Here is a 24,714-nt window from a genome sequence, read left to right as displayed (position 1 = left end):
GTTCCGTAACTTACTCAACCATTTCTCTACCATAGGACGTTTGTTATTTCTGTCTTTGTTATAATCACAGCTAACATTCATTTGTTGAGCACAGATCAGGTGCCAAGATGTGATTTTAAGCATTTCCCATGCAGCAACTTGTTTACTCCTTAAAATATTCATGTAGGGAAAGTATTTTTATTATCCTCAATTCACAGATGAAGAAAACGAGGCCCAAAGTTATAACAGGGATTTGAATCCAGGAAGTCTGACCCAGAGCCTGTTTTTTTTTTTTGTTTTTGTTTTTGTTTTTGTTTTTGTTTTTTATCACTTGCTATGCTATTTCCCATATCTTCCTGCCTTCCCATATTGGATGGTTTCCTTAAGATAGAATCCCAGAAATGAAAATGGGTCAGTGGGGCCTTAATGGACAGCTAAGAATGAGTGACTAAGGCCAGGTGGAGGGCAAGAGCATTGACAGAGAGGGGAACTGAGTGGCCAGGGTAATGGAAGGATCTGCACGGATGTTGAAATCACCAAGAATTAAAGCAGGAGAGATTGGAGGAAAAGTGACACTGAGCCATCAGCTAAAAACCTTTAAGGATGACAGTAAGTGGCCTGAAGGCCCATAGAAGTAGGGGTTGGTGTAGTCTAATAACATGAAAATCAGAGCTGATTTTTCAGAAAGGGGAGCAGAACAGTCTCGAAGCAGTTGCACGGAGCAAGACAACACATGCCAAGGCCCAGTGGTCTAGGGCCACAGGAGAGAAAATAGGCACCCACAGGACGCACAGAAGCTTCAGGGATTAGAGCGGGGATGACAGTTGGACAGGTCAGAAAGGCTGCAAGCAGAGCTTAGGGTGCAGGGACAGGAGCCGACCTGGGAGCGCTGGGCTTCTCCATGTTACCGACGAAAATGCAGACAAAGCACAAAATGATTTTACTGCTGAGTGCTCAAGGTAGATGGGGGGTGGTGAGGTGGCAGTGATGAGGGTGGAAGGGTGGAGCCTGCAGAGTTCTGGGACCTGTTTTCACTCCGGCTGGTAGAGTTCATGCATCTGTGAAGGAAAAAGTCCAGGCACCACGACAGGGCTCTGGGGGCCCCAGGGGTAACTTCCAAGAAGCAGTTTGTGGAGATGACAGGAAGCTGGTGAGAAGTGGTCTTCTCAGGAGGGACAAAAGTAAGGGGTGGGGGGCTCTAGGCTCTCTTGGAAGCTGCTTCTTCTCGGGCCATACTGCAGTACTGAAAGTGTTCAAGTAAACATCACCCTTGTGGCTTGAGAAAGAGTTGCGGTTTCCATCCAGATTATTTGTTTGTGAAGAATCACGCCCTAGGAAAGATTACTGTCTGCATATCATTTAAAATAATACAACAGGCAAATGTAGTACAGAGAGCTGAGCATCTGTCCCATGACCTGCGTCTGACTTTCCCCCCACACCCCTGTGGTGCCCACAGCGAACCCATCCTACGTGCCCCCACCCCAGTGCCAGCCAGGCGAGTTCGCCTGCGCCAACAGCCGCTGCATCCAGGAGCGCTGGAAGTGTGACGGGGACAACGACTGCCTAGACAACAGTGACGAGGCCCCAGCCCTCTGCCGTGAGTCTCCCGCCCCTCTCCAACAACTGCAGGGCAGCATGTGGAGAGAGCTGGGTCCCGCCCCTCTCACTGACCCCTGAACTCCTCACTCCCCAGATCAGCACACCTGCCCCTCGGACAGGTTCAAGTGCGAGAACAACCGGTGCATCCCCAACCGCTGGCTCTGTGACGGGGACAACGACTGTGGGAACAGTGAAGACGAGTCCAATGCCACTTGTTCAGGTGTGGGGTCGGAGTGGGCTGCACTGGGCACCCCTCAGGCAGGGAGGCCGGGGCGGGGAGGGGCAGCCAGAGTGGCCTCAGGAAAGAAAGGAGCATGGGGTATTGAGGCAGAGAGGATGGGATGCTGAGCAGGAGGAAAGGAGTGCTCTCCCCTTCCCCAGGAGAACGGGGTTGGCTGGGAGGACTGAACTGGGGTGGGTGGGGAAGGCGGGGACAGATCACAGCTCCAGATTGGAGACAGAAGCAAGTCAGGGTGGATCTTCTCCTTGGAGGATACCAGAGACCCCGTGAGAGATGGGGTGAAGCAGATGTGGGGGTCAGACCACATATGTGGCTTTAAACTTCTCTCAGAGAAATGACATTGAGACCCTTGGGAAGACTTCCTGATAGGCAGAGGACAGGAGGAAAGAATAGGAAATTAAGAGAGGGGGGCAAGACTATGAACACCCGCGCCCATCCCTGTCCCCAGCTCGCACCTGCCCACCCAACCAGTTCTCCTGTGCCAGTGGCCGCTGCATCCCCATCTCCTGGACATGTGATCTGGATGATGACTGTGGGGACCGTTCTGATGAGTCCGCTTCATGTGGTAAGAGGGACAGCAGGGAGGCTGGGCTGGCATGGGGAACAGGGAGCCCGTCAAATGTGCACTGGGGTGGGGTGGGGGGGCTGGAGGGCCCCTGAACCTTAGTCCCTGGGTGGTCTTGAGCAAGCGCCTTCATCTCCGAAGCCTGTGTGAGTTTTGTCCGCAAAATGAGGATAATAAGAGCACCCACATCACTGTGCTGATGTGGGGATCCAGTGAGATGATGCAGGAAGAGCACTCAGCACGGGGTGAGTGGTGGGTAACTAGAAGTTTGAAAAAGGGATGCTCAGAGGGATGGGGACGAATGAGCAGAGCTTCAGGCTGAAGCCCCACCACGTAGCTTTCCCATCCCTGTCTGACCGGGCTACAGCTGCTGGTTCCAGGAGGGACCCCGCACCCACCTGCCAGGTGCCATGATGCTGTATGATCTTGAGGGCCCTACTCAGCTGTTCTTTCTCCCTGACAGCCTATCCCACCTGCTTCCCCCTGACTCAGTTTACCTGCAACAATGGCAGATGCATCAACATCAACTGGAGATGTGATAATGGTAAGAGCTTGCCCCCTTTAACCTGCCCTGATTCCTAGGAAAGTTAAAAGCCACAGCCACGCCCTGGGTGGGAGGTAAAGGGGTTTTCGAATCAAGCTGGGGCCTCCCGCTGCCAATCCACTAAAGCCCCACTGGGTTGGCTGGGAGAAAGGAGGACAGGCCAGAAGTGCCATGGGGGAACTAGTATGGACAGAGGGGAGACCGTCCCTGCCACCTGTCTGTACCATTCCTCCCCAGACAGGGCCTGAGCTGCCCTTTCTCGGGCAGAGGCTTGGGGGCCAGGGAGAAATGAGTGAGAAAGGCTAGAGGGGCAGAGCAAGGAGAGCCCAGTGCCCAACTCCCTTCTCCCTGCAAACCCCATCTCCTGGGGTCCTTGGTGCACCCTCCAGGCTCCGCCTTCAGGCTCGGAAGCCCACCTGGCGGTCAGCCACGGACCAGGTGATGTCAGCCCTGAGCCACGGGGGCCAGTGCATCGTCATGTGTGTGCCGTCTCGGGGCTCTGGTTGTGTCTGTGTGTTGTAACGTGTTGCTCCGGAGGCTCCAGCCCTGGCTGATGTGTGAGAGCATGTATTGGGTCAACACCACGTTGCCCCTCATCTTTGCTGTGTCTCGTGTGCCAATGGTTGCCCTGGCGGTTTCTGTGTTTCAGAGAAGGATTGTGGGGACGGCTCTGACGAAAAGACCTGTCCTGAGCCTGCCGGTCAGTGCATAGAAGCACATGCACCATCACCCCAGAGTCCCAGCTGGCCTCGGGCCGCCTCTCAGAACCCCTAGGCAGCTCCCCTCTCCAGAGCTCCTAGGACATGAAGGGAAAGAGAGAAGGGAGAGAGGAGGCAACAGAGAAAGACTGTGGAAGGGAAAGAAGCAGAGGGGACAGAAGAGAGGAGATGACAGAGAGGTGGGGACAAAAAGACCAAGACACAGAGGGAGAGGAGAGAGAATCAACTCCAGATGGAAAAGAGCCAGGAACACACCCAAGGGGGAAAGCTGTACCCCAACCTTCTCAGGTGTCCCGAAAATGTGGAGGGAAGTCCAGTAGCCCCTCACCCACAAGGCCTAGAAAGCAGGACGTTCATTCAGTCACCCTCAGATGCCTTCCAGGAGTGGCCCCCGAGCCTTCCCAGCTGCAGGCAGTACCCCTTGTGAGTCAGGTGGCCGCAGCATGGGGCACAGCAGTGGCCAAGCTCAGGGCGGGCCTCATCGGGCCCTTCCCTCCCCAGCAGGGCAGCCTCACCTCCACGCCATCCACCTTTCTCCCTCCCAAGCCAGAGGAATCCCTGCCTTTCCCCCAAAGCAAGCAGACCCCTGTTCCCACACCCTGCCAAAATGAGAAAGGGAAAGGAACGCGTCCAGTCCCCCACCCGCCATCCTCCGAGACTCAGGGAAGGGCCCTCCCGGAGCCCACCCCTCCTCTCCCCGCCCCCTGCGTGGGCCATGGTGCATGCTGCAGTCTATGCAGTTTCTGTGTCTTTTCTGTTTGTTATTTTCTCAGTGGGGGGGTGGGGCGGGCTGAGGGTGGGAACGGGAGGGGGGCATGGGGGCCCCAAGCTGGGGTCACAGAGAAGGCAGCTTGCTGACCTCCTCCTCGCCTCTCCCCTTGTTGCCTCCCCCCTCAGACAATGACTGTGGGGATAACAGTGATGAGGCCGGCTGCAGCCACTCCTGCTCCAGCACTCAGTTCAAGTGCAACAGCGGGCGCTGCATCCCCGAGCACTGGACCTGTGACGGTGACAACGACTGCGGGGACTACAGCGACGAGACACACGCCAACTGCACCAACCAGGGTGGGTGCCTGGGGGCCAGCAGGTGGGGTGAGACCATCACACGCCAGTCACTTAGCCATCCCTCTGTCCCTCCATCCTCCCCGTTCTGTGCTGCAGCCATCTGGGAACCAGAGGTAACCCAGACATGGCTCTTATCCTCAGGAGGTGCCTGTCGTGCGGGAGAGAGACATTGTCAACAAACCTTTGTCACACACTGTGAAGATTACGGGCTTTGCAGTTGGGTGGCCTTGGGTTTGAGCTCCAGCTCTGCAACTTACTATCTGGGTGGCCTTGAGCAAATTGCTTCATCTCTGTGGGCCTCTGTGAGTTTCATCTGCAAAGTGGGGATAATAATAGCACCCACATCACAGCACTGATGTGGGGGTTCAGTGAGATCATGCACAAAAAGCACTCAGCACACAGCCTGTGCTCGAGAGCTGGTAGCTTGAAAAAGGGATATTCGGGGGTGGGGGTGGGGCTGGTAAGGATGAATGAGCACAGTGGGGACCAAAGAAGAGAGGGGTTGGCCCCGTGAGGGTCCTCAGTGCCCAAGCCTCCAGGACCCAGCTAGGGGGCAGTGGGGGCCGAGTCTACTGGAAGGCACAGACCCTCTCAAGGAAGATTTGTTTCTCAGCTCTGGCTGATTGTTTCCATGGAAGATTGCAGACCCAGGGTTGCCCTGGCTATAAGAGAAGTCATAAATGCAGATTTTTACGTGGAATCTACCCATTTTTTTTAACTTCCCACATTTTTTTTAATTTTATTTTTTATTTTTTAAAATTTACATCCAAAGTAGTTAGCATCTAGTGCAACAGTGATTTCAGGAGTAGACTCCTTAGTGCCCCTTACCCATTTAGCCCATCCCCCCTCGCACAACCCCTCCAGTAACCCTCAGTTTGTTCTCCATGTTCATGAGTCTCTTCTGTTTTGTCCCCCTCCCTAAATCTACCCATTTTTAAGCCCTGCTGTATTTGTTTCCTATTTGCGGCCACAACAAGGTTCCACAAACTGAGTGGCTTAAACAATAGAAATTTATCATCTCAGTCCTAGAGGCTGGAAACCCAAGTCCAAAATATTGGCAGGATTGAGGGAGGCCTCGCTCCTAGCTCTTGGCGTTTGCAGGCAACCTTTGGCATTCCCTGGCTTGTATATGCTTCACCCCAATCTCTGCCTTCATCTTTTCATGGTGATCTCCCTGTGTGTGTGTGCCTGCCTATCTCTGTGTCCAGATTTCCTCTTTATGTAAGGACACAGTCATTCATATTGGATGATGTCTCACCCTAATGACCTCATCTTAACTCGACCATTTGCAAAGACCTATTTCCAGGGGCTCCTGAGTGGCTCAGTTGGTTGAGCATCCAACTCTTGATTTTAGCTCAGGTCATGATCCCAGGGTTGTGGGATTGAGCCCCGCACAGTGTGGAACCTGCTTAAGATTCTCTCTCTCCCTCTGCCCCACTGATTCTCTCTCTCTCTCTCTTTAAAAAAAAAAAAAAAAAAAAGATCTATTTCCAAAGAAGATCACATTCACAGGTACTATGAGTTAGGACATCAGCATCTTTTTTAGGGAACACAAATCAACCCATAACAACTGACAATGGACTTCAAAGGTTTTAAAAATACTGTAGGCCAAAATCTTTCGGCAGGCCTCATCTAGCCCCTGAATCTCCAGCTTGCAACCTATGCCTTACAGAGTGAAGGTGTACACAGTTAGACCAGTACTGACAGCACGCATCCCCACTCTGGACCCAGAACTGAGAGAGAAGGCAGGGAGGGTCACCTGAGGCCCAGGAAACAGTCACTGTGTCTCAAGGGCCATCTCAGAAGGGTTGGGTGAGTGGGACAGGTAATAGTGCCTTGGGATTCTGAGAAGGGAGCTTCTGGAGGCTTGTGGTGTGGTGGAGAAGCACTCTGCCCCTCACTCACAAGGTGGGTGAACTTGGACAAGTCATTTCCTCTGAGACTTGGCTTCCTCCCCTATGAAATGAGAGGAGATGTGTGGGAGCCTGGCATGTGGGAGCAGACATGTCCTGATTGGTAGTGACTGTTAACTGTGGTAGTAGCTGCAGTGGTCTGGGGCCATTGAGGAAGAGGCGGGGTCTGCATTGGGCCCTGATGAGGGATTCGACTGTGGCCAAATGGACATGAGGGAGGGTCCTCAGAAGGGGGGCGCTAGGGGTGGAGAACACAGTAGTAAGATTTAGACGGTGAAACTGAGCACTTGTGCCTCTGCTTGGGGGAGGGGGGCCCGCAGACTGGAGGGGCCAATGGGGAACGAGGCTGTGCCCAAAGGGGGTGGATTATATCAGCAGTTGAAAGTCAGGCACTGGGGTCTTTGAAGGACTTTGAAGCTGGAAGGTGATAAGATATAGGAGGTGCTGGGGCGCCTGGGTGGCTCAATGGGTTGAGCATCCAACTTTTGATTTCGGCTCAGGTCATGATCCCAGGGTCGTGGAATAGAGCCCTATGTCAGGCTCTGAGCTGAGTGTGGAGCCTGCTTGGGGTTCTCTCGCTCTCTCTCTCTCTCCCTCGGCCCCTCTCCCCTGCCTCCTCACTCTCTCTCTCCCAAATAAAAAAAAAAAAAAAACATAAAATAAATAAAAAATACCCTGAAAAAAATGATGTAGGAGGTGCTTTCAGAGGATAATCCTAGAAGGAGATTCGATGAGAAGGAGGTTCAGGGGCCCCAAGGAAGGAAAACCGGCCCCAAGGAAGGAAAACCAGCCCCAAGAAAGGCCAGTGCTGAAATGCAGGCACAAGAGAAGAGCACTGACCACATTCATGGCGGGGCGGGTAGAAGGAGCGGGCGGCAGCGTGAGAGCAAGGTGAGGCTCCTGCACAGTCACCTATGCCTCCGGGTGCTGTTCCTGTTCCTTTCCGGCCTCCTGAGTCAGATCTCAGTGCTGCAGCCGGAGTGATCCTGCAGAACATGAGTCAGATCACACCTCAGCCCTGCCCTCGAGCCTGCACTGGCTCCTTACACACTTGAATCAATGCCAAGCCCCACTCCATGGCCTGCAGGGCTCCCACCACCTCTCTGACCTGTATTCTTGCCACTCATTTCCTCCTTCACTCTACTCCAGCTATGCAGCCTCAAATACGCCTCGGGCATTTTGCAAACATGCCCTGCGTGGTCCCATCTCAGAGACTTCGCACTCGCTGTTCCCTCTGCCAGGCTGCACCTCCCGGTATTCTCACGGCTGATGTCATCCAAGCCTCTGTTCAAACATCTGCTCAGAGGCCTTCCTTGACCATCTTACCCAGTAGCATCGTCATCCCTCGCTAGCCTTGACCCAGCTTCGTCTCCATGGCATGGAACACTCCCTGCAGTAACATTCTGGATTTCTGTGTCATGTCTTCACTGTCTCTTCCCTGCTAGAACTTTAGCTCCATGAGGGTAAAGACGGGCTCGCTCACACTGGCACCTGGAACAGTGCCTGGCACACATGAGGCACTCAAGAGGTGTTTAAGGAGTGAACGGGTAAAATGGAGGCTGGGCCAAGATGGGGGGCCTTTGAGTTCTGGCCCAGCAAACTGCTTATCCAATAGAGCACTGGTGTGTAAAATAGAGAGATTATAGACGAGCTGATTGCTGGGGTCCTGGGAGGTGTGACATTCCTGACTCCAAGTTAGCTTCTGAGAAGTGTCGGCAGGACTCAGAGAACTCTCCATCCCTGCCTTGGCTCATAGCTCTGGACTGGGCAGAACAGGAGGGGGATTGGGAAGGCACACATGGGAATGGCTGACGTGGAGCCCCTACCCCCCCTGCCCTCCCTCTGTCCCCCTGCAGCCACACGGCCTCCCGGTGGCTGCCACAATGATGAGTTCCAGTGCCGACTGGATGGTCTGTGCATTCCCTTGCGCTGGCGCTGTGATGGAGACACTGACTGCATGGACTCCAGTGATGAGAAGAGCTGTGAGGGAGTGACCCACGTCTGTGACCCCAATGTCAAGTTTGGCTGCAAGGACTCCGGTAAAAAGAAGGAGGGGCAAGAGCCTGACTGGGGCAACATGGACAGGAGGAGACCATATTGAGAGGCAGTGGCAAAGGAGTGGCAAGGGAGACAGCGCTATGCTGCGGGGGCTGGGGGTGGGGACATGGTGAGGCAAAGGGCCACACAGAAAAAGCTTGTGCATGATGCATGGGGGAAGCTTCGTAAGGGGCCAGGGCCTGCACTAAAGGCCCTGGAAACCAAAACCCTCACCAGAGCTGAGCTTCAGCACCCTCTGCAGATTCTTGCTTTCTTTGCTGCCTCTGTGAATCTGACAGAAAAGGCCTCCAATGTTCCTAGTGGACCCCAAGGCATTACAATCATGACCCTATTAGAGAAACCCATCGGGTCTGGGAAGAAAGGCACGGAGAGCCCTCCTGCCCGGGCCTGCCCTCATACTACACTCACCCCTCAGCTCGATGCATCAGCAAAGCTTGGGTGTGTGATGGTGACAGTGACTGTGAAGATAACTCGGATGAGGAGAACTGTGAGTCCCTGGCCTGCAGGCCGCCCTCGCACCCCTGCGCCAACAACACCTCAGTCTGCCTGCCCCCCGACAAACTGTGTGACGGCAACGACGACTGTGGAGACGGCTCAGACGAGGGAGAGCTCTGCGGTGAGGATTAGGCCTAGCAAAGGCCCCAGGAGAGGAGTGGGGAGGGTGGCTGGGTAAGGAGTCTCGAGGACAGGTGGAACGGGGCAAGTTCATCGGGGCGTGGTCTCAGACTGGGAAAGAGCAAGCAGCACCCCAAGAAGTTACCAACAACCCTTACTGGTTTCAGACTGGCCTCGGCAAGAGGCTGGGCTGAGCACACCACGCTATTATCGCGTTTAATCCATACAACAGCCCTGTGAGGCGGACAGTGTTATCATCTCCATCTGACAGAGGAGAAAACTGAGGCAGAGAGGTTAAGTAACTGGTCCGAGGTCCTAAGGTGTTGTGGAGACAGTGCAGTGCACCCTCTTCCTGCAGTCAGACCCTCACTCACACCCACCAGAGAACAGCACAGAGCTGCTTTTAAAGATGAAGACACCAGGGTTGAGTGTTGAGGTGGTCGGGGCAGGCTTTCCAGAGGAGGCAGCGATTTAACTGGGTTCCCAAGGACAGATAGTGCCCGTAGAGAGAGAAGGTGGGGCGAGGAGGCTGTGCATTCAAGGATCAAAAGAAATAGGGGTCAGGGAGGGGAGCAGAGCAGAGCAGCCTGTCTCCTCCACGCCAGGCAGAGCATCTGTTGCAGGGGGGAGGAGTGGGGGAGGAGGCAGGCTGGGACCGGCCCGAGAACTGCTGACAGGTCATCAGTCAGGGCTGGCAGATCTCAGGGTGTGTCAGAGAACCTGGCAGGACATTCCCTACCACACCCCACCCTAATCACACCCAAATCAGAAGAGATCGAGGAAAAAAGGGCAACCCCCAGAGAGAGGCAGAAAGCTGGGGCCCCCCCACCATGGGCTCAAGAAGAGACCAGAAAATAGAGACTAGATGCATCCATGATGTGAGGGTGTTCCTCAGGGAAAGGAGAAGGGTGGCCCCCGTGGTGGGTGCTGGGGTCCCAATCCTGGTCCTGAGGGAGCGCGGGGACAGAGGCTTGGCCAGCAATGGAAAAGAAAGATGCTACGGGCAGGGTGCCAGGGCTCTGTCTGGGCTGCCCAGGACTTGAGACCCAGCCAGGCCATCATCCTGCCTCCTCCTGGATCCTGACCCTGATCCTGTCCCCTGCTGCCCACACCACAGACCAGTGCTCTCTGAATAACGGAGGCTGCAGCCACAACTGCTCGGTGGCACCTGGCGAAGGCATTGTGTGTTCGTGCCCTCTGGGCATGGAGCTGGGGCCCGACAACCACACCTGCCAGATCCAGAGCTACTGTGCCAAGCACCTCAAGTGCAGCCAGAAGTGTGACCAGAACAAGTTCAGCGTGAAGTGCTCCTGCTACGAGGGCTGGGTGCTGGAGCCGGATGGCGAGAGCTGCCGCAGCCTAGGTGAACCACGGGTGAAAGGTGGCCGGGAAGGCTGGGCAGGCTGAGGCAGGCCCCTGAGCTTCAGTTGGCTGGGTTTGGGCTGCCGGATGCCAAAGGCTTCCCTCCATGACCAGGCCCAGGGCCAACAGAGACCCTGCCCTGCCTGCTCTTGGACAGGGCGGCTCTGAGGCAGCAAGCCTCATGCTGACCCCTGTCACGCTCCTCCCCAGATCCCTTCAAGCCATTCATCATCTTCTCCAACCGCCATGAGATCCGGCGCATCGACCTTCACAAAGGGGACTACAGCGTTCTGGTGCCCGGTCTGCGCAACACCATCGCCCTGGACTTCCACCTCAGCCAGAGCGCCCTCTACTGGACTGATGTGGTGGAGGACAAGATCTACCGCGGGAAGCTGCTGGACAACGGAGGTGACAGCCCCCTTCTGCTGGCCCAGGACTAATGCGGGGTGCTCTTCAGAGAGAATGGGCACCTGGGCACTCGGAGCCACAGGCCCAGATCCAGGCCACCCTGAAGCAGAGGCCCCTAGCTCCCCCATCCCCCACACTCTCATTAATTGGGTTAGATTTTGCTGTGGGTCTCAGTTCCTGACGCCCCGTAATTATCGTCAGCAAAGCTGCCAGCCTGATAATTAACAAAATGATCAGCCTTTCTTTGGAATGGTCTAGAGCTCCCCAAATCCTAGAACTGCAGGCTTAAAAGGAAAAAGCCATTTAGGAATGGGGTACCTGAATCATGCCTTTGATCCAAAGGCAGCCTGACCCATCACAGACATCTTTCCACACATACTGAGCACCTGCCATATACACCTGGACCTGGGAAGACAGCAGTGATCAAAACAGGCCAAAATGTCTGTCCTCAGGGAGCTTACATGCCAGAGGAGACATCAGATATAAACAAATGAGTACAACGTGGAATATAATAGAAGGGGATAGCAGTGTGGATATAGAGAAAGGAGGAAAGGGGGTGAGTAGGGAGAATGGGGGGTCGGCATTTTAAATGGGGTGGTCAAGGAAGGCCTTCTGAGAAGGTGACATCTGAGCAAAGACTTGAAAGAAGCACATTTTACTAAAGGAGTTTGTATTGTTTGTTATAGACAAAACTTGGAACCATCCTAAATGTTCATCAACAAGGGAATGGCTAAGTAGATTGTAATAATGTTCACACTATGAAAATAATTTTATATCTATCATCTATATCTATATGTGTATATATAATTATACATGATATACACAGAGATATAGATATAGATATAGATATAGATATAGATATAGATATAGATATAGATAGATATCTCCAGGGAAAAATCTTTAAGACAGTCTTTGAAGTGACTTCTAGAAAGTTCTGTCCTCATATTGATTCTGCATCTGTCCCCCAAAGCCTCCACCCTCTGCTCTGACCTCCTCCCATGGGTTAGCCCTTCAGAGAGCTGCAAGCAGAAGAAAGCTGTGACCTCCCCTTCCTCAGGGTTCTGGAAGCTAGGCCTTTTCTCTCCTTATTTGACCTCCTGGAGGGGCAGGGGGCCTGGGTGAGGAGAGTAGGGGGTCTGTGAACCCCAGTTGTATCCAGGGTGCATCAGAGGTATTGGCAGAGGTGTCAAGGTTGAGGGTGGTCCTACTATACTGTGATTTCACTCCCATGAACTTCTCTTCACCAGCCCTGACTAGTTTCGAGGTGGTGATTCAGTACGGCCTGGCCACCCCCGAGGGTCTGGCTGTAGACTGGATTGCAGGCAACATCTACTGGGTGGAGAGTAACTTGGACCAGATTGAAGTGGCCAAGCTGGATGGGACCCTTCGGACCACCCTCCTGGCTGGTGACATTGAGCACCCAAGGGCAATTGCGCTGGATCCACGGGATGGGTGAGAACCCTGCTCAGCCCTATTCTGGCCCCATGGTCTCCTCTGAAGCCTTGTTCAGCCGTGTCAGGGACACCTATCTCTTCAAATGCTATTCACCCCCTCTGCCCTTTACCAAAGATCCTATAATAGCCCCGCCCCAGGCCCTTGACCTTGGCCCCCCCTGACTCACTCCCCATTTCCCAGGATCCTGTTTTGGACAGACTGGGATGCCAGCCTGCCCCGCATCGAGGCCGCCTCCATGAGTGGGGCCGGGCGACGCACCATCCACCGGGAGACAGGTTCAGGCGGCTGGCCCAACGGGCTCACGGTGGACTACCTGGAGAAGCGCATCCTCTGGATCGATGCCAGGTCATTGCCCCCCACCACACCCCCAGACGCCTCCATCTTTCCCCTCCCCCCAAGGCAGGGTGGGGTTGGGGGTCCCAGGGCTCACCAGCGATAAGGGTGGTGAAAACGCCTGAGGCAGCTGGAGCCAGAACTGGGGTGGCCAAGGGCTGGGCCCAGTAAGAGGACTGAGGGTTGGGGAGAGGGGAGAGGATGGATGTGGAGAGAAGAGTGTAGAAGCAGGGCTGTCACCCCATCCAGGACTGCCTGGCCCCGGTGCGGGCAAGGATAAAATGCAACCTCCTGTCCTCACTCACAAACCTGTGTGCTCTGCTAGGGGACTTCGTCCACCCAGGGGAAGGGCAAACTTCTAACTGGTCTGCTCAGAGTGGGTACCTTCTTCCAACCTCACCAAAAAAAAAAGCCCCTGTGTGCTAACTGTGGCCCTATGGAGAAGTGAGCCAAGAGATTCAGGGCGTCGGAATCGGGATCCAAGACCTGGGATCCTAGACCTCAAACCACTCTGATTCTCACTCCATGTTGTTCTGTTTGCCTTCCCTGGCCAGCAAGGCCTGGGAGGAAGGACTGCTCCAGTGTGCTAGAACTGGGGGGGGCGATGGGCCAGGGCATGGCCCCCGCCATCATCCTCACTCTGCCCCGACCACGCTCTCAGGTCAGATGCCATTTACTCAGCCCGTTACGACGGCTCCGGCCACATGGAGGTGCTTCGGGGACACGAGTTCCTATCGCACCCGTTTGCAGTGACGCTGTATGGGGGGGAGGTGTATTGGACGGACTGGCGGACAAACACGCTGGCCAAGGCCAACAAGTGGACCGGCCACAATGTCACCGTGGTACAGAGGACCAATACCCAGCCCTTTGATCTGCAGGTGTACCACCCCTCCCGGCAGCCCATGGGTAAGGGGCCAGCAGCCTCTTTAGAAGGCCTTAGGAGAAGAGGGGGCCGTGAGAGCATGAGGGATGGCGGGGATGGGCCAGTCTGCTGACTGGAGAGTCTGGTGGCAGGTGATGCTGGAACAGGGCGTGTGAGAGTAGGTGAAGAGGGGGCGGTCGAGGTGAGAGAGGCCAGGCAGGGGCCAGCGACTCACAGGATATTTTCCATTCTCCCCTCCCCCACCCCTAGCTCCTAATCCTTGTGAGGCTAATGGGGGCCGAGGCCCCTGCTCCCACCTGTGTCTCATCAACTACAACCGGACCGTCTCCTGCGCCTGCCCCCACCTCATGAAGCTCCACAAGGACAACACCACGTGCTATGGTAGGAGGCCCCTCCCTCAAGAGCCACTGGTAAACTGAGGCTGAAGGGGAAGGTGTCAGGTACCCAGGCTCCCAGTTGTAAGTGAAGATAGAGCATCCCAGCTGGGAGGGACCTGATGGGAGAGGTTCCAGACACAACGGCTGTAAGAAGGTGTGTGAACTCAGACAGGGAGCCCGATGGGGGCACTTCCGGATAGCCAATGACCATCAGCAGATGGAAGGAACCAGAAGAGGGAGGGACCCTAATCTGGGTGGGTGGGAAGCATGAAGGTAAGGGGCTGCCCTCAGTCACCTGCCACATGCCCCACAGAGTTTAAGAAGTTCCTGCTGTACGCACGTCAGATGGAGATCCGAGGGGTGGACCTGGATGCCCCCTACTACAACTACATCATCTCTTTCACGGTGCCCGATATTGACAACGTCACGGTGCTGGACTATGATGCCCGCGAGCAGCGCGTCTACTGGTCCGATGTGCGGACACAGGCCATCAAACGGGCCTTCATCAATGGCACAGGCGTGGAGACTGTCGTCTCTGCAGGTCCTGCCCTTGCCCTGGACCCCTGCAGTGGGTGTGGCCCCCCCACCCCCACCCCGCCACCGAGCCCTTGCTCCCATCCCTGGTCCCCTTAGTCCTGATATTCCTTTTCCAAATCCTCTCCCTTCTCAATGCCCCAGCCCTGGTTTCCCAACCCTGATTCCCCCCAAAACCAGACCAGCCCCCCACTTCCTACAGTCTCCCGACCTATGCCCTGCAAACACCCAATCTCCAACTCCCCACTGTTTCCCCCAGACTTGCCAAATGCCCATGGGCTGGCTGTGGACTGGGTGTCCCGAAACCTGTTCTGGACAAGCTACGACAGCAACAAGAAGCAGATCAACGTGGCCCGGCTGGACGGCTCCTTCAAGAATGCGGTGGTGCAGGGCCTGGAGCAGCCCCATGGCCTGGTTGTCCACCCCTTGCGTGGGTCAGTCCAGGGCCCAAGGTCGGGGAGCGTGGGGTGTGGGGCGGGAGGAAAAGAGGAGTCTGACTTTACCTTCCTGCCACCCTCCCAGGAAGCTCTATTGGACCGATGGGGACAACATCAGCATGGCCAACATGGATGGCAGCAACCGTACCCTGCTCTTCAGTGGCCAGAAGGGCCCTGTGGGTACGGCTTGTCCTGCCTACGCTACCACTCTTTCCTAATTCCCCACCCAGGAGATCCTCAGGGTCCCGCAATTACCCCTCTGTCTCCTGAACTCCCAGCTCAGCGCTTGTCGTCACCCTCCTCCTCCAAAACAACACATCCCTCAGCCCCCAGTCTGAGTGCCAGACTTTCTGGTGGCAGTGACGCCCCCCTCTTCTAGGCCTGGCTATCGACTTCCCTGAAAGCAAACTCTACTGGATCAGCTCTGGGAACCACACCATCAGCCGCTGCAACCTGGACGGGAGTGGGCTAGAGGTCATCGATGCCATGCGGAGCCAGCTGGGCAAGGCCACTGCCCTGGCCATCATGGGTGAGGCTGCTGGGTGGGGGTAGGGACAGGATCAGAGAGGCTGGGCTGGGTTGGCCTGGGGGTGGGGCCCTCCCCAGGGTGTCATCCCCTCCTGCCTCCCCAGGGGACAAGCTGTGGTGGGCAGATCAGGTGTCAGAGAAGATGGGCACGTGCAATAAGGCTGATGGCTCAGAATCCGTGGTCCTGCGGAATAGCACCACCCTGGTGATGCACATGAAGGTCTACGACGAGAGCATCCAGCTGGGTGAGGCAGGGGCCGGGGCCCCGGGCAGGGGGTGGGCTAGAGAGGAGTGAGGGCTGTGGCCATGAGCAGCTGTAGGAATCCCTGGGCAAGGAAGTGAATGGGAGTGAACACGGGTCAGACTCCACTCACCACCCAGAGGGTCTCCTCTTTCTCATCATCACAGAGGTACCATATGAGCTTACAGCCACCCTGGTCATAAGAGCCAGGGCCTGGGAGGACAAAAGACCTGAGTGTGGGTTGGGTGGTGACCCCCACAAGGTCCTTTCCCTAAGCAGTGCAAGCCCGACACTAAGGTCCTGAGAAGGTCTACCTAACCCTTTCTTTGTGCCTCCTACCCACCCCAGACCATGAGGGCACCAACCCCTGCAGTGTCAACAACGGTGACTGTTCCCAGCTCTGCCTGCCCACATCGGAGTCGACCCGCTCCTGTATGTGCACGGCCGGCTACAGCCTCCGGAGTGGCCAGCAGGCCTGCGAGGGTCAGTGCCCCATCACCATCTTGCCCCCCACCGTGGCCCAAGTCTCCAGCTCTGACCCCTTCTACCCCACAGCCCCACCTTCCTCCTCTCACCTTGAGGACAGGAACTGCATTCATCATGTATTGTGAAGTGCCTTCTGGGTTAGATGCTTAGTAAGCCCCCGTTGTGCAGGGTACTACAGGGAAGGCTAGGGGGCAGAAGTCCCTGTCCCTGTGCTCTGCGGTCTTCATCAGAGATGGGGCTAACGCGTAGGGGAAACTGGACCGTGAAGTAGCTATCCAGTGTCTGCAGTAGGATTTTAGAGAAATAGATGTCAGCAGGCAGCGCCAGGGCCAGCTTCATGGAAAAGATGTGCTGTGAGCTGGGTTTTATAGGACAAGTAGGATTTAAGTGCATGGATCAAAGGGGAAAGGACAATAAGTTAGGCACTGGGTCCAGAGCAATTCGAGGATATGTGCAGAGGCCCTGAGGCGCCAAGCCTGAGTGGTGGGCAGACTGTGGGGGGTGTCAGAGGTGATGGCTGTGAGGTAGGGTGGGCCTCCTGTGGGTTCTCAGCCAGGAGTGCCTGGAAAGTGGTGTTTGGGGCAGATTAACCTGGCGGCAGAGAGCCGGCTGGGTGGGGGAGGGAGAAACCGAGGCAGTTAGACCAGTTAGGAGGCTATTAGAGTGAGCCCAGTGTTAAGAGATGGGGCTTAGCGGCTGGGTTTAAGAGAAGGGATGAGACTCAGAGACATTTCACAAGAACTTGCTGACTGATTTATGAGTTTGCCCCAGGACAGCACTTCTCAAAGTGCGCTCCTGGGAACCTCCCTCTTTGATGTGGGTAGATGTTACAGAAAGAAACACTGGGTTGAACAAAGTTTAAGTGTTTTTTGCTGCAGAACTTCTCAGAGTCTTGAGTATGTTCATCTGCACTGAGGATTTTTCAAGAGGAGACTAATGTTTGGGGTTTCCCCAAACTCCCTTGACTATGAATCCTTTTTTTCAAGGAGCCTGAGAAACCAGAGCCCCCTGGGGGATTCATCTGGGGACACAGTGTATCATGGGGCAGAGGCAGTGGAGGATTCTGGCTCATGTGGATAGTGGCACCTCAAAAGAAATGGGAAAACAGAATTAAGACTCAAGAAAGAGATGTCAAGGATATTGAGTCTTAGGTGTTTGAGAGTGTGTGGCACAGACCAGACTGGGGAGGACAAAGAGGAAACTAAGGTGGAAGTCTCCATTTAGGAGTCATCTGGTTCCATTGCCTTGTCTGAAACTCCCCAGGTTCTTCCTAACAGCTTCTGGGGGTGCTGGGTTGTATGGAGTGAAGTTGAACTGCAGGGCCCCTTTTGGGGAGAGAAGTCCAGGTCTCTTCTGCCCTCTAGTGGGGGATAGTAGTCTTGCAGGTGGTTCCCCAGAGCTGCTCTCCTTTCCCACCCCCACCCCCCACCAGCCAGGTGACCTCCCAGCCCAAGCTGCAGGCCTCAGGCTCAGGTGTGTTTATCTGTGTGTTGAAGGGGGAGGCATGATGTCTGGAAGAAGATACTCAGAGTGACAGAGCCCAAGTTTAAAGGGGGTGTCAGCGAGACCCAGGCCTGAAGTATCCTTGTGTTTCAGGTGTGGGCTCCTTTCTCCTGTACTCTGTGCACGAGGGAATCCGGGGAATCCCCTTGGATCCCAATGATAAGTCAGATGCCCTGGTCCCAGTGTCGGGGACCTCCCTGGCTGTCGGCATTGATTTCCATGCTGGTGAGTGATTTGGTGGCAGGAGAGAGTGGGACGTTACTTTGAGGGTAGTGTGCTCTGGGAGCCCAGTGAGAGTCAGCCTGACTACAGCTGGAGGGGGAGATACCACAGCTCCCCCTACCCTGCTCTAGTTTCCCTTCCAACCCCCGTGCCACTGCCTCCCCCACCCCCAGCACTCACCTCTATTTTGACTGCCATTTGATTCTGACCCTCCACCTTTCCCCTGCCTTGTTGGGCATCCCAACGTTGGCTCCTCTATCTCCAGAAAATGACACCATTTACTGGGTGGACATGGGCCTAAGTACCATTAGCCGGGCTAAGCGAGACCAGACATGGCGCGAGGATGTGGTGACCAATGGCATTGGCCGTGTGGAGGGCATTGCAGTGGACTGGATCGCAGGTGAGCCATGAGAGGGCCCTGGGCGGGCTGTGGGCCTCCAGGTAGGGTGGAGGCCTGGAGGAGAGAAGCGGGATCTCAGGAGTCTGAGGAGAAGGACTAGGCAGGAACGGATGGGGGAGCAGCAGGGATCTAGGGGCTAGAAGGGGACCAGGTGCATGTGTTCCCACCCAACCCCCTAATCCCCACTCACTCCCTCCTCAGGCAACATCTACTGGACAGACCAAGGCTTTGATGTCATCGAGGTCGCCAGGCTCAATGGCTCTTTCCGCTACGTGGTCATCTCCCAGGGTCTGGATAAGCCCCGAGCCATCACTGTCCACCCAGAGAAGGGGTGAGAAGCTGGACAGGCTGTCCAGTTCCCAGCCCTGGCTTGGTTCTGGCTTGGTCACTTTCCACAGCCCACACTTATGAGACCCTCTCTCCTCCATGGTCTGGGGACTGACACCCCACTTCTGCCTCCTCCACCCCACAGGTATCTGTTCTGGACTGAGTGGGGCCAGTATCCACGTATCGAGCGGTCTCGGCTAGATGGTACTGAGCGAGTTGTGCTGGTTAATGTCAGCATCAGCTGGCCCAATGGCATCTCGGTGGACTATCAGGTTTGAATGCAGGCTTGGCCCTGGAGCCCTCGGGATATCTGGACCCCATGCTGTGGGGGGGAGGCTCCCCTTACCCTATACTCTGCTTCCAATAGACTCTCCCTATGGTGAACCCCCCATTCGGTGGGGAGATATGGACCCAGGATAGGTCTTGCGGTCTTCTGGCCCAGCTTCCAACCCAGAGTAGGACTCCTACCGCCCTAGAGATGGGGGAGAGGGTGTGCTGTCACTCAGAAGTGAGGACTGAAGGCATGTCTAGAAGGGTCGGCATATCAGCAGGTCAGAGGGCAGGGAGGATATGGAGAAAGGAGGAGAAAGATACGAGAGGCAGGGGTGAGTGGGACAGCCCTGCTGCCCAGGACACTGGGGCTGGTGTAGAGTGCTGGGCACTGGAGGTGAGGTGCACGCCTCTGGCCTATAGGATGGGAAGCTATACTGGTGCGATGCCCGGACAGACAAGATCGAGCGGATCGACCTGGAGACGGGTGAGAACCGTGAGGTGGTTCTGTCCAGCAACAATATGGATATGTTCTCAGTGTCTGTGTTTGAGGACTTCATCTACTGGAGTGACAGGTGAGGCCTTCTGCCCTGGTCTTCTCCCTGGCATCCTTTCCCTCCCTCCTGACCTCTGTCGATGCCCCGCTCACGGCCTGGCCTTCCCTTCCCCTAGGACTCACGCCAATGGCTCCATCAAGCGTGGGAGTAAAGACAATGCCACAGACTCGGTGCCCCTGAGAACAGGCATCGGCGTCCAGCTCAAAGACATCAAAGTCTTCAACCGGGACCGGCAGAAAGGTGAGGCTGGGGCTCTGGGCCAGGCAGGAGAGGCACACAGGGTGATTTCTCAGACCGAGAGGGGCCGGGAGAGACGCTGAACCCACAGGGACACTTTCCAGCGGCTCCAGAGACCTGAGGGGGGTGAAGAGGGGCTGAGGAGCTCAAGGATGGGTTTGGGTGCCGAGTTGCTGAGGCAGAGCAGTGCACCAACCAGAGCGTCCACCTTGGCTGAGAGTCCAGAGGCACCGGTGAGCCTTTTCCCAAGGTGGGCCCTGCCCTCCATAACCACCTCCTTCCCATGCCCTCCCCCCAGGTACCAACGTGTGTGCAGTGGCTAATGGCGGGTGCCAGCAGCTGTGCCTGTACCGGGGCGGGGGGCAGCGGGCGTGTGCCTGCGCCCATGGGATGCTGGCTGAAGACGGGGCGTCGTGCCGGGAGTACGCGGGCTACCTGCTTTACTCAGAGCGCACCATCCTCAAGAGCATCCACCTGTCTGATGAGCGCAACCTCAATGCACCCGTGCAACCCTTTGAGGATCCTGAGCACATGAAGAATGTCATCGCTCTGGCCTTTGACTACCGAGCAGGCACCTCCCCGGGCACCCCCAATCGCATCTTCTTCAGCGACATCCACTTTGGGAACATCCAACGGATCAATGACGATGGCTCGGGGAGGATCACCATTGTGGAGAGTGAGCCCAGACCCCGATCTGTCCAGGAAGGGGGGAGGGGGGTAGGGGGCTGTGCAGAGGACCAGCACCGACTCAGGGTAGAAAAGCCCTCAGACATCAGCCAGCCCACTCCGCCCCAGGTCTGAATCCCAGCTGTGACTGCGTCCCTGACAAGTAGCCAGCAAATCACACTGCACCCATTATACTTACTTGAAAGTTTCTCCTCATTTGGAGTCACACTTGGCCCCCCTCTCGCTTCCCCCTCTGATCCTAGTTTGCCCCCAGGCTGCACAGAATAAGCCAAAACCCTCCTTTGTGTGTCCAGTGCTCACAGCACAGGCTGCAGAGACAGGCTGGGTTCAACCCAAGACACAGGATTTCAGGCACTTGTCCTGTGCTGTCCAAGATTTCTCATCTGCATAATGAGACAGGATCACCTGAACCACAGGTATGAACGCTTAGCTCAGCCCAGGTGTCATGTGCACCCCACAGAGACCAGTGGGTGCTAGAGCCGTCACCCCAGGACAGCCCTTCAGCTCTGTGAAAAGTGCTGTTTTGTTCCACTTACAGTTTTCTTTTCTCCAGGCTGGATACCCCCTTGGTCCTTTGACTCGTTTGTTCAGTTATTCATTCATTCTGGCCACGGAGACCTGCCAGACACTATTCTAGTGGCTGGTATACAGCGATGAGAAACATAGATCCGTTCTTTGACCCTCCTCTGGACATTTCCTGCTCCACACAGTCCAGTCCCCGTGCCTGTCTAAAAATGTGGCCAAAGCTAAACTAGATACCCTGTGATTGTAACTTGATCAGGAGAGACTGGCAAGAACTGTCCCCTCCCTTCAGGCCATTGTTTAAGCTACAGTACTTCTATTAATGCAGCCTCTGGCAACCACAGCGACATACAGCTAGAGGCCACTAAAATCCCCTTAGGCTATGGTTCCACTACCCATTGTGCACTTAATTCTTTAACCTGAGTTTAGGATGTCTATGAGAATCAATCCAGTTCTGGCCTTGTTAAGCAGGAAGCTCCCACCCTGTACAGCCCAAGTCAGATGTGATTTACTAAAATCCATAAAGCCAATTCTACCCAGCTGTGGGGAGAAGCAGGAAGAAGGGTCAGGGAGATGGGCCATGGATCATTTGGGTAGAAAATAGGGAAGGACAGGAGGGCTGGGGTGCGAAGGACTGTGCCTCCATATGCTCCTCAGCTCCCACATATCCCCTTCCAGCGCCCCCATATGCCAGAGGAACGGGTGCTCCAGGCCTTCCCCCTGAGTTCATGCCCCGGTTGCCCCTTCGGCTCTGCTCTCTGGCTCCATCCCGACCTATGACTACTCCTGTCTACTTGCAGATGTGGGCTCTGTGGAGGGCCTGGCCTATCACCGTGGCTGGGACACTCTCTACTGGACAAGCTACACAACATCCACCATCACCCGCCACACAGTAGACCAGACCCGCCCAGGGGCCTTTGAGCGTGAGACGGTCATTACTATGTCTGGAGACGACCACCCACGAGCCTTTGTGCTGGACGAGTGTCAGAAGTGAGCTGCTGGGTGTAGGGAGTGGGTGGCAGAAACCACTCCGGGCAGCCCCGGGTGGGGGGTGAAGCAGCAGGAGAGGCTGGCTTTCACCTGAGATCAGCCACTTCCTTGCCATGACCTTAGACCAGCTGTCCAAACTGTCTGAGCTTTAGTTTCCTCATCTGTAATAGGACAATAATATTTCAGGTGCCTGAACCAAGAGGAGGATCGGGGCGGGGCGGGGGGGGGGGGTTGTGAAGGACAATTCTGGCTCAGTGATTAGTCGATTCATTCATCAGAAAGCCATGTTCAAGGCACATAGTAGGTCCTCTGTGTTTCTGAGACTCCAAGCTTCAGGCCAAGACTGTTCACTGAACGCTTATTGCCTGGAAGCTTTGACCTAGCTGAGGAGAGAAATCATAGTGCTGGGAAGCATGGAGACCGGTGATGACCAAGAGGCCCCACAGAGGCGGCAGGTTGGCACAGGACCTAGAAGTGGAAAGGCCAGGGAAGGATGGCCCAGACACAGGGCAGTGCTTTGAGCAAGAGCCAAAGGAAGGAGTGCTGTAGGCAGGGAAGGACTGTGAGGAGACTCCCCCATGCCCGATCAAAGGGCTCTTGTGAGCAGAAGCAGACCTGGGGAGGGCCCTGGAAGCGAGGCTCAGGTTGCAAGGCAGTCCAGAGCATGAGTCAGGAGAACCTGGGAGGAAATACCGGAGGTGGTGCTTGCCCTGGTCTCCACCTGCCCTGTTCTCCTGTAGGGGCAGCCCCCACTCCCACTGTGTGGGCCTCTAGTGAACCACCTCCTCCCCTTAGAAATCCTGGCCCACACATAAGCAAAACTGTTTCCCCCAGAATTCAGCAGCACTTGGAATGTTTTCCCAAAGCTTTGCTAGGAAACTAAGGGACAAACAAAACCCAAAAGCAGCTACTTAGAAATGGTGAGTGTACCGACTAAACCTAGATTCCTTAGCCTGATATCACTCGAGGCCAGCCCCAGCCCAGCCTGCCTGGCCCCGCAGACCAGCACAAGGGTCCTCTGTCCCTGGCCTGCCTCACCCTGTCCTGCATGTACCTGGCTCGTGACAAAGATCCTATCTGCCCTCTGCGACCCTTGGTAACTTTACCTGTCTTGGGCTGGCCTCAGGGCCTGTCCCTTATGGGCCTGGAACCTCCGTGGAAGGGTGATGCTCCTGGGCACCCCTGCCTGCCTCCCACCCCCAATCTAGAGATGGTGGAGCTTTGTGACTTCAGAAGCTCCTTCATGGCTGCCCACCAAATTCCTTTGCTCTGAGCCTAGGCTCAGCAAATGGCTTTTGGGAACCAACGATGTGCTGAGGATCAAGGGGAGGGTGAGATGGACATTGGCTCTGCCTCAGGCATATTTGATGCTAGCCATGAGGCTGCAGGGAGCTTTAGGAGTGTGTAAGAAGGACCTGACCTGGGCCGGATATCAAGGAATGTGTCCTCGAGGACACCCAGCTGAGCTGAGGTCTGGAGGATGACAGGGGTGAAGTAAATCCAGGGCAGGGTGCAGGAGAAAGAGCTGAACTGTCTGGGAGAGGCCCTGTCCTGGCCAGAAGGAGCGAGTGCCTTGGAGGAATTGGGGGGGGCCAGTGTGATGAAAGGGGCAGGGACCTCCTGCTGAGCCTCCCCTACAGCTGGCCCCAGTTCCCAGGTTGCTCCCAATTCTGGCTGCTGACAGCCTGCCCCTCAGGACAGCCCCTTCTCCCTGCTCTTCCCTGCCAGCCACTTCCTGGGGAGTGGTTTTACCAAAACTGAAATCCTCAGTTGTAGGACATGTCATTCTTCCACATATAACAGTTTGTCATGGTAGAAGGAAAGCCACTTCCCACTGCAGAGTGAACTGGGCTCTACCTGAGGACATCGAAGTCCCTGGTTGGGCACCCACAAAGCAGGGAGGATGATTCTAGCAGCTGTCCCTGGCATACCCATTTCTCCTATGGAAGCCAGAGACAGATGCCACCATCCTTGATGGCGTCGTGCCACCATCCAAACTCCCATTCTGATTCCAAGAACCCTCATCCAGAACCCCACCCCTCCCCCCAGGATGGGGGCCTTTAAAATCAGAGACTTATCCTCAAGAGCTCCCAGTGGCTTGGGGATAGCCAGCACCTCCCTAAGTGGAAGCATAGTGGCAGGAGGCCATAGCTCAAATGTGCTGGAGAGGCTGTGGAGGGGGTGTTAAAAAGAGACCTGGGGAGGTTTGAGGAGACAGGTCCACCAGCCAGCCAGCCAGAAGACAGCTCTGCGTCCAGAGCAGCAGAGGGCAGAGGGCATGGAAGCATGTGGTGGGGTGGGGAGGCAGGGGTAGGTCCTATGAGACAGCCAGAGAACAGATGTAGCTAGATGATTCTCAAACTCCAGAGTGTATGAAGCTTGCCTGGGGAGTGCTGGAAAGTGCTGGTTCCCTGGCCCCCGAATATCTGGGACAGAGGACCCAGGAATCAAGATCCAATGCAGGTGGTCTGAAAACCACACTGTCACACCTAGTGTAGTGCCTGACCAGCCCTGAAGTCATCCGCACCCATCTCTGGAGCCTCACCACCCCCAAAAGGAGCACAGGCAAGGCCTGATCTTACCACCTCCTTTACTGAGAGGAGGCCAAGGTGTAGAAACGAGAGGCTGGTTCAAGGTCAGAGCTTGGAAGGAGCAGA

General features: G+C 55.6%; 1 protein-coding gene across 2 annotated transcripts in view; it reads left to right on the top strand.

The window, feature by feature from the left end:
- Window positions 1–24,714, top strand: part of LRP1 (LDL receptor related protein 1) — an 81,150-nt gene that overhangs the window by 34,824 nt on the left and 21,612 nt on the right. The window contains exons 16-43 of one of the 2 annotated variants that reach the window (XM_058742305.1): window positions 1,436–1,576; window positions 1,673–1,798; window positions 2,268–2,384; window positions 2,848–2,928; window positions 3,578–3,628; window positions 4,545–4,712; window positions 8,482–8,664; window positions 9,099–9,299; window positions 10,416–10,661; window positions 10,871–11,068; window positions 12,316–12,520; window positions 12,704–12,868; window positions 13,518–13,762; window positions 13,989–14,120; window positions 14,430–14,657; window positions 14,910–15,084; window positions 15,173–15,267; window positions 15,467–15,616; window positions 15,720–15,860; window positions 16,205–16,339; window positions 17,939–18,070; window positions 18,333–18,467; window positions 18,669–18,798; window positions 18,940–19,066; window positions 19,488–19,639; window positions 19,737–19,861; window positions 20,157–20,534; window positions 21,868–22,057. In XM_058742305.1, the coding sequence (XP_058598288.1) occupies window positions 1,436–1,576; window positions 1,673–1,798; window positions 2,268–2,384; window positions 2,848–2,928; window positions 3,578–3,628; window positions 4,545–4,712; window positions 8,482–8,664; window positions 9,099–9,299; window positions 10,416–10,661; window positions 10,871–11,068; window positions 12,316–12,520; window positions 12,704–12,868; window positions 13,518–13,762; window positions 13,989–14,120; window positions 14,430–14,657; window positions 14,910–15,084; window positions 15,173–15,267; window positions 15,467–15,616; window positions 15,720–15,860; window positions 16,205–16,339; window positions 17,939–18,070; window positions 18,333–18,467; window positions 18,669–18,798; window positions 18,940–19,066; window positions 19,488–19,639; window positions 19,737–19,861; window positions 20,157–20,534; window positions 21,868–22,057 (4,552 nt within the window). The remainder of the gene's footprint in view (window positions 1–1,435; window positions 1,577–1,672; window positions 1,799–2,267; window positions 2,385–2,847; window positions 2,929–3,577; window positions 3,629–4,544; window positions 4,713–8,481; window positions 8,665–9,098; window positions 9,300–10,415; window positions 10,662–10,870; window positions 11,069–12,315; window positions 12,521–12,703; window positions 12,869–13,517; window positions 13,763–13,988; window positions 14,121–14,429; window positions 14,658–14,909; window positions 15,085–15,172; window positions 15,268–15,466; window positions 15,617–15,719; window positions 15,861–16,204; window positions 16,340–17,938; window positions 18,071–18,332; window positions 18,468–18,668; window positions 18,799–18,939; window positions 19,067–19,487; window positions 19,640–19,736; window positions 19,862–20,156; window positions 20,535–21,867; window positions 22,058–24,714) is intronic. The other variant, XM_058742306.1, reaches the window with a different exon arrangement.

The sequence above is a fragment of the Neofelis nebulosa genome, chromosome 8 (assembly GCF_028018385.1).
Source record: "Neofelis nebulosa isolate mNeoNeb1 chromosome 8, mNeoNeb1.pri, whole genome shotgun sequence".
Taxonomy (NCBI): Eukaryota; Metazoa; Chordata; class Mammalia; order Carnivora; family Felidae; genus Neofelis; species Neofelis nebulosa.
Note: the sequence above shows the minus strand (reverse complement) of the source record. Positions and strands in the feature narration are given on the sequence as shown.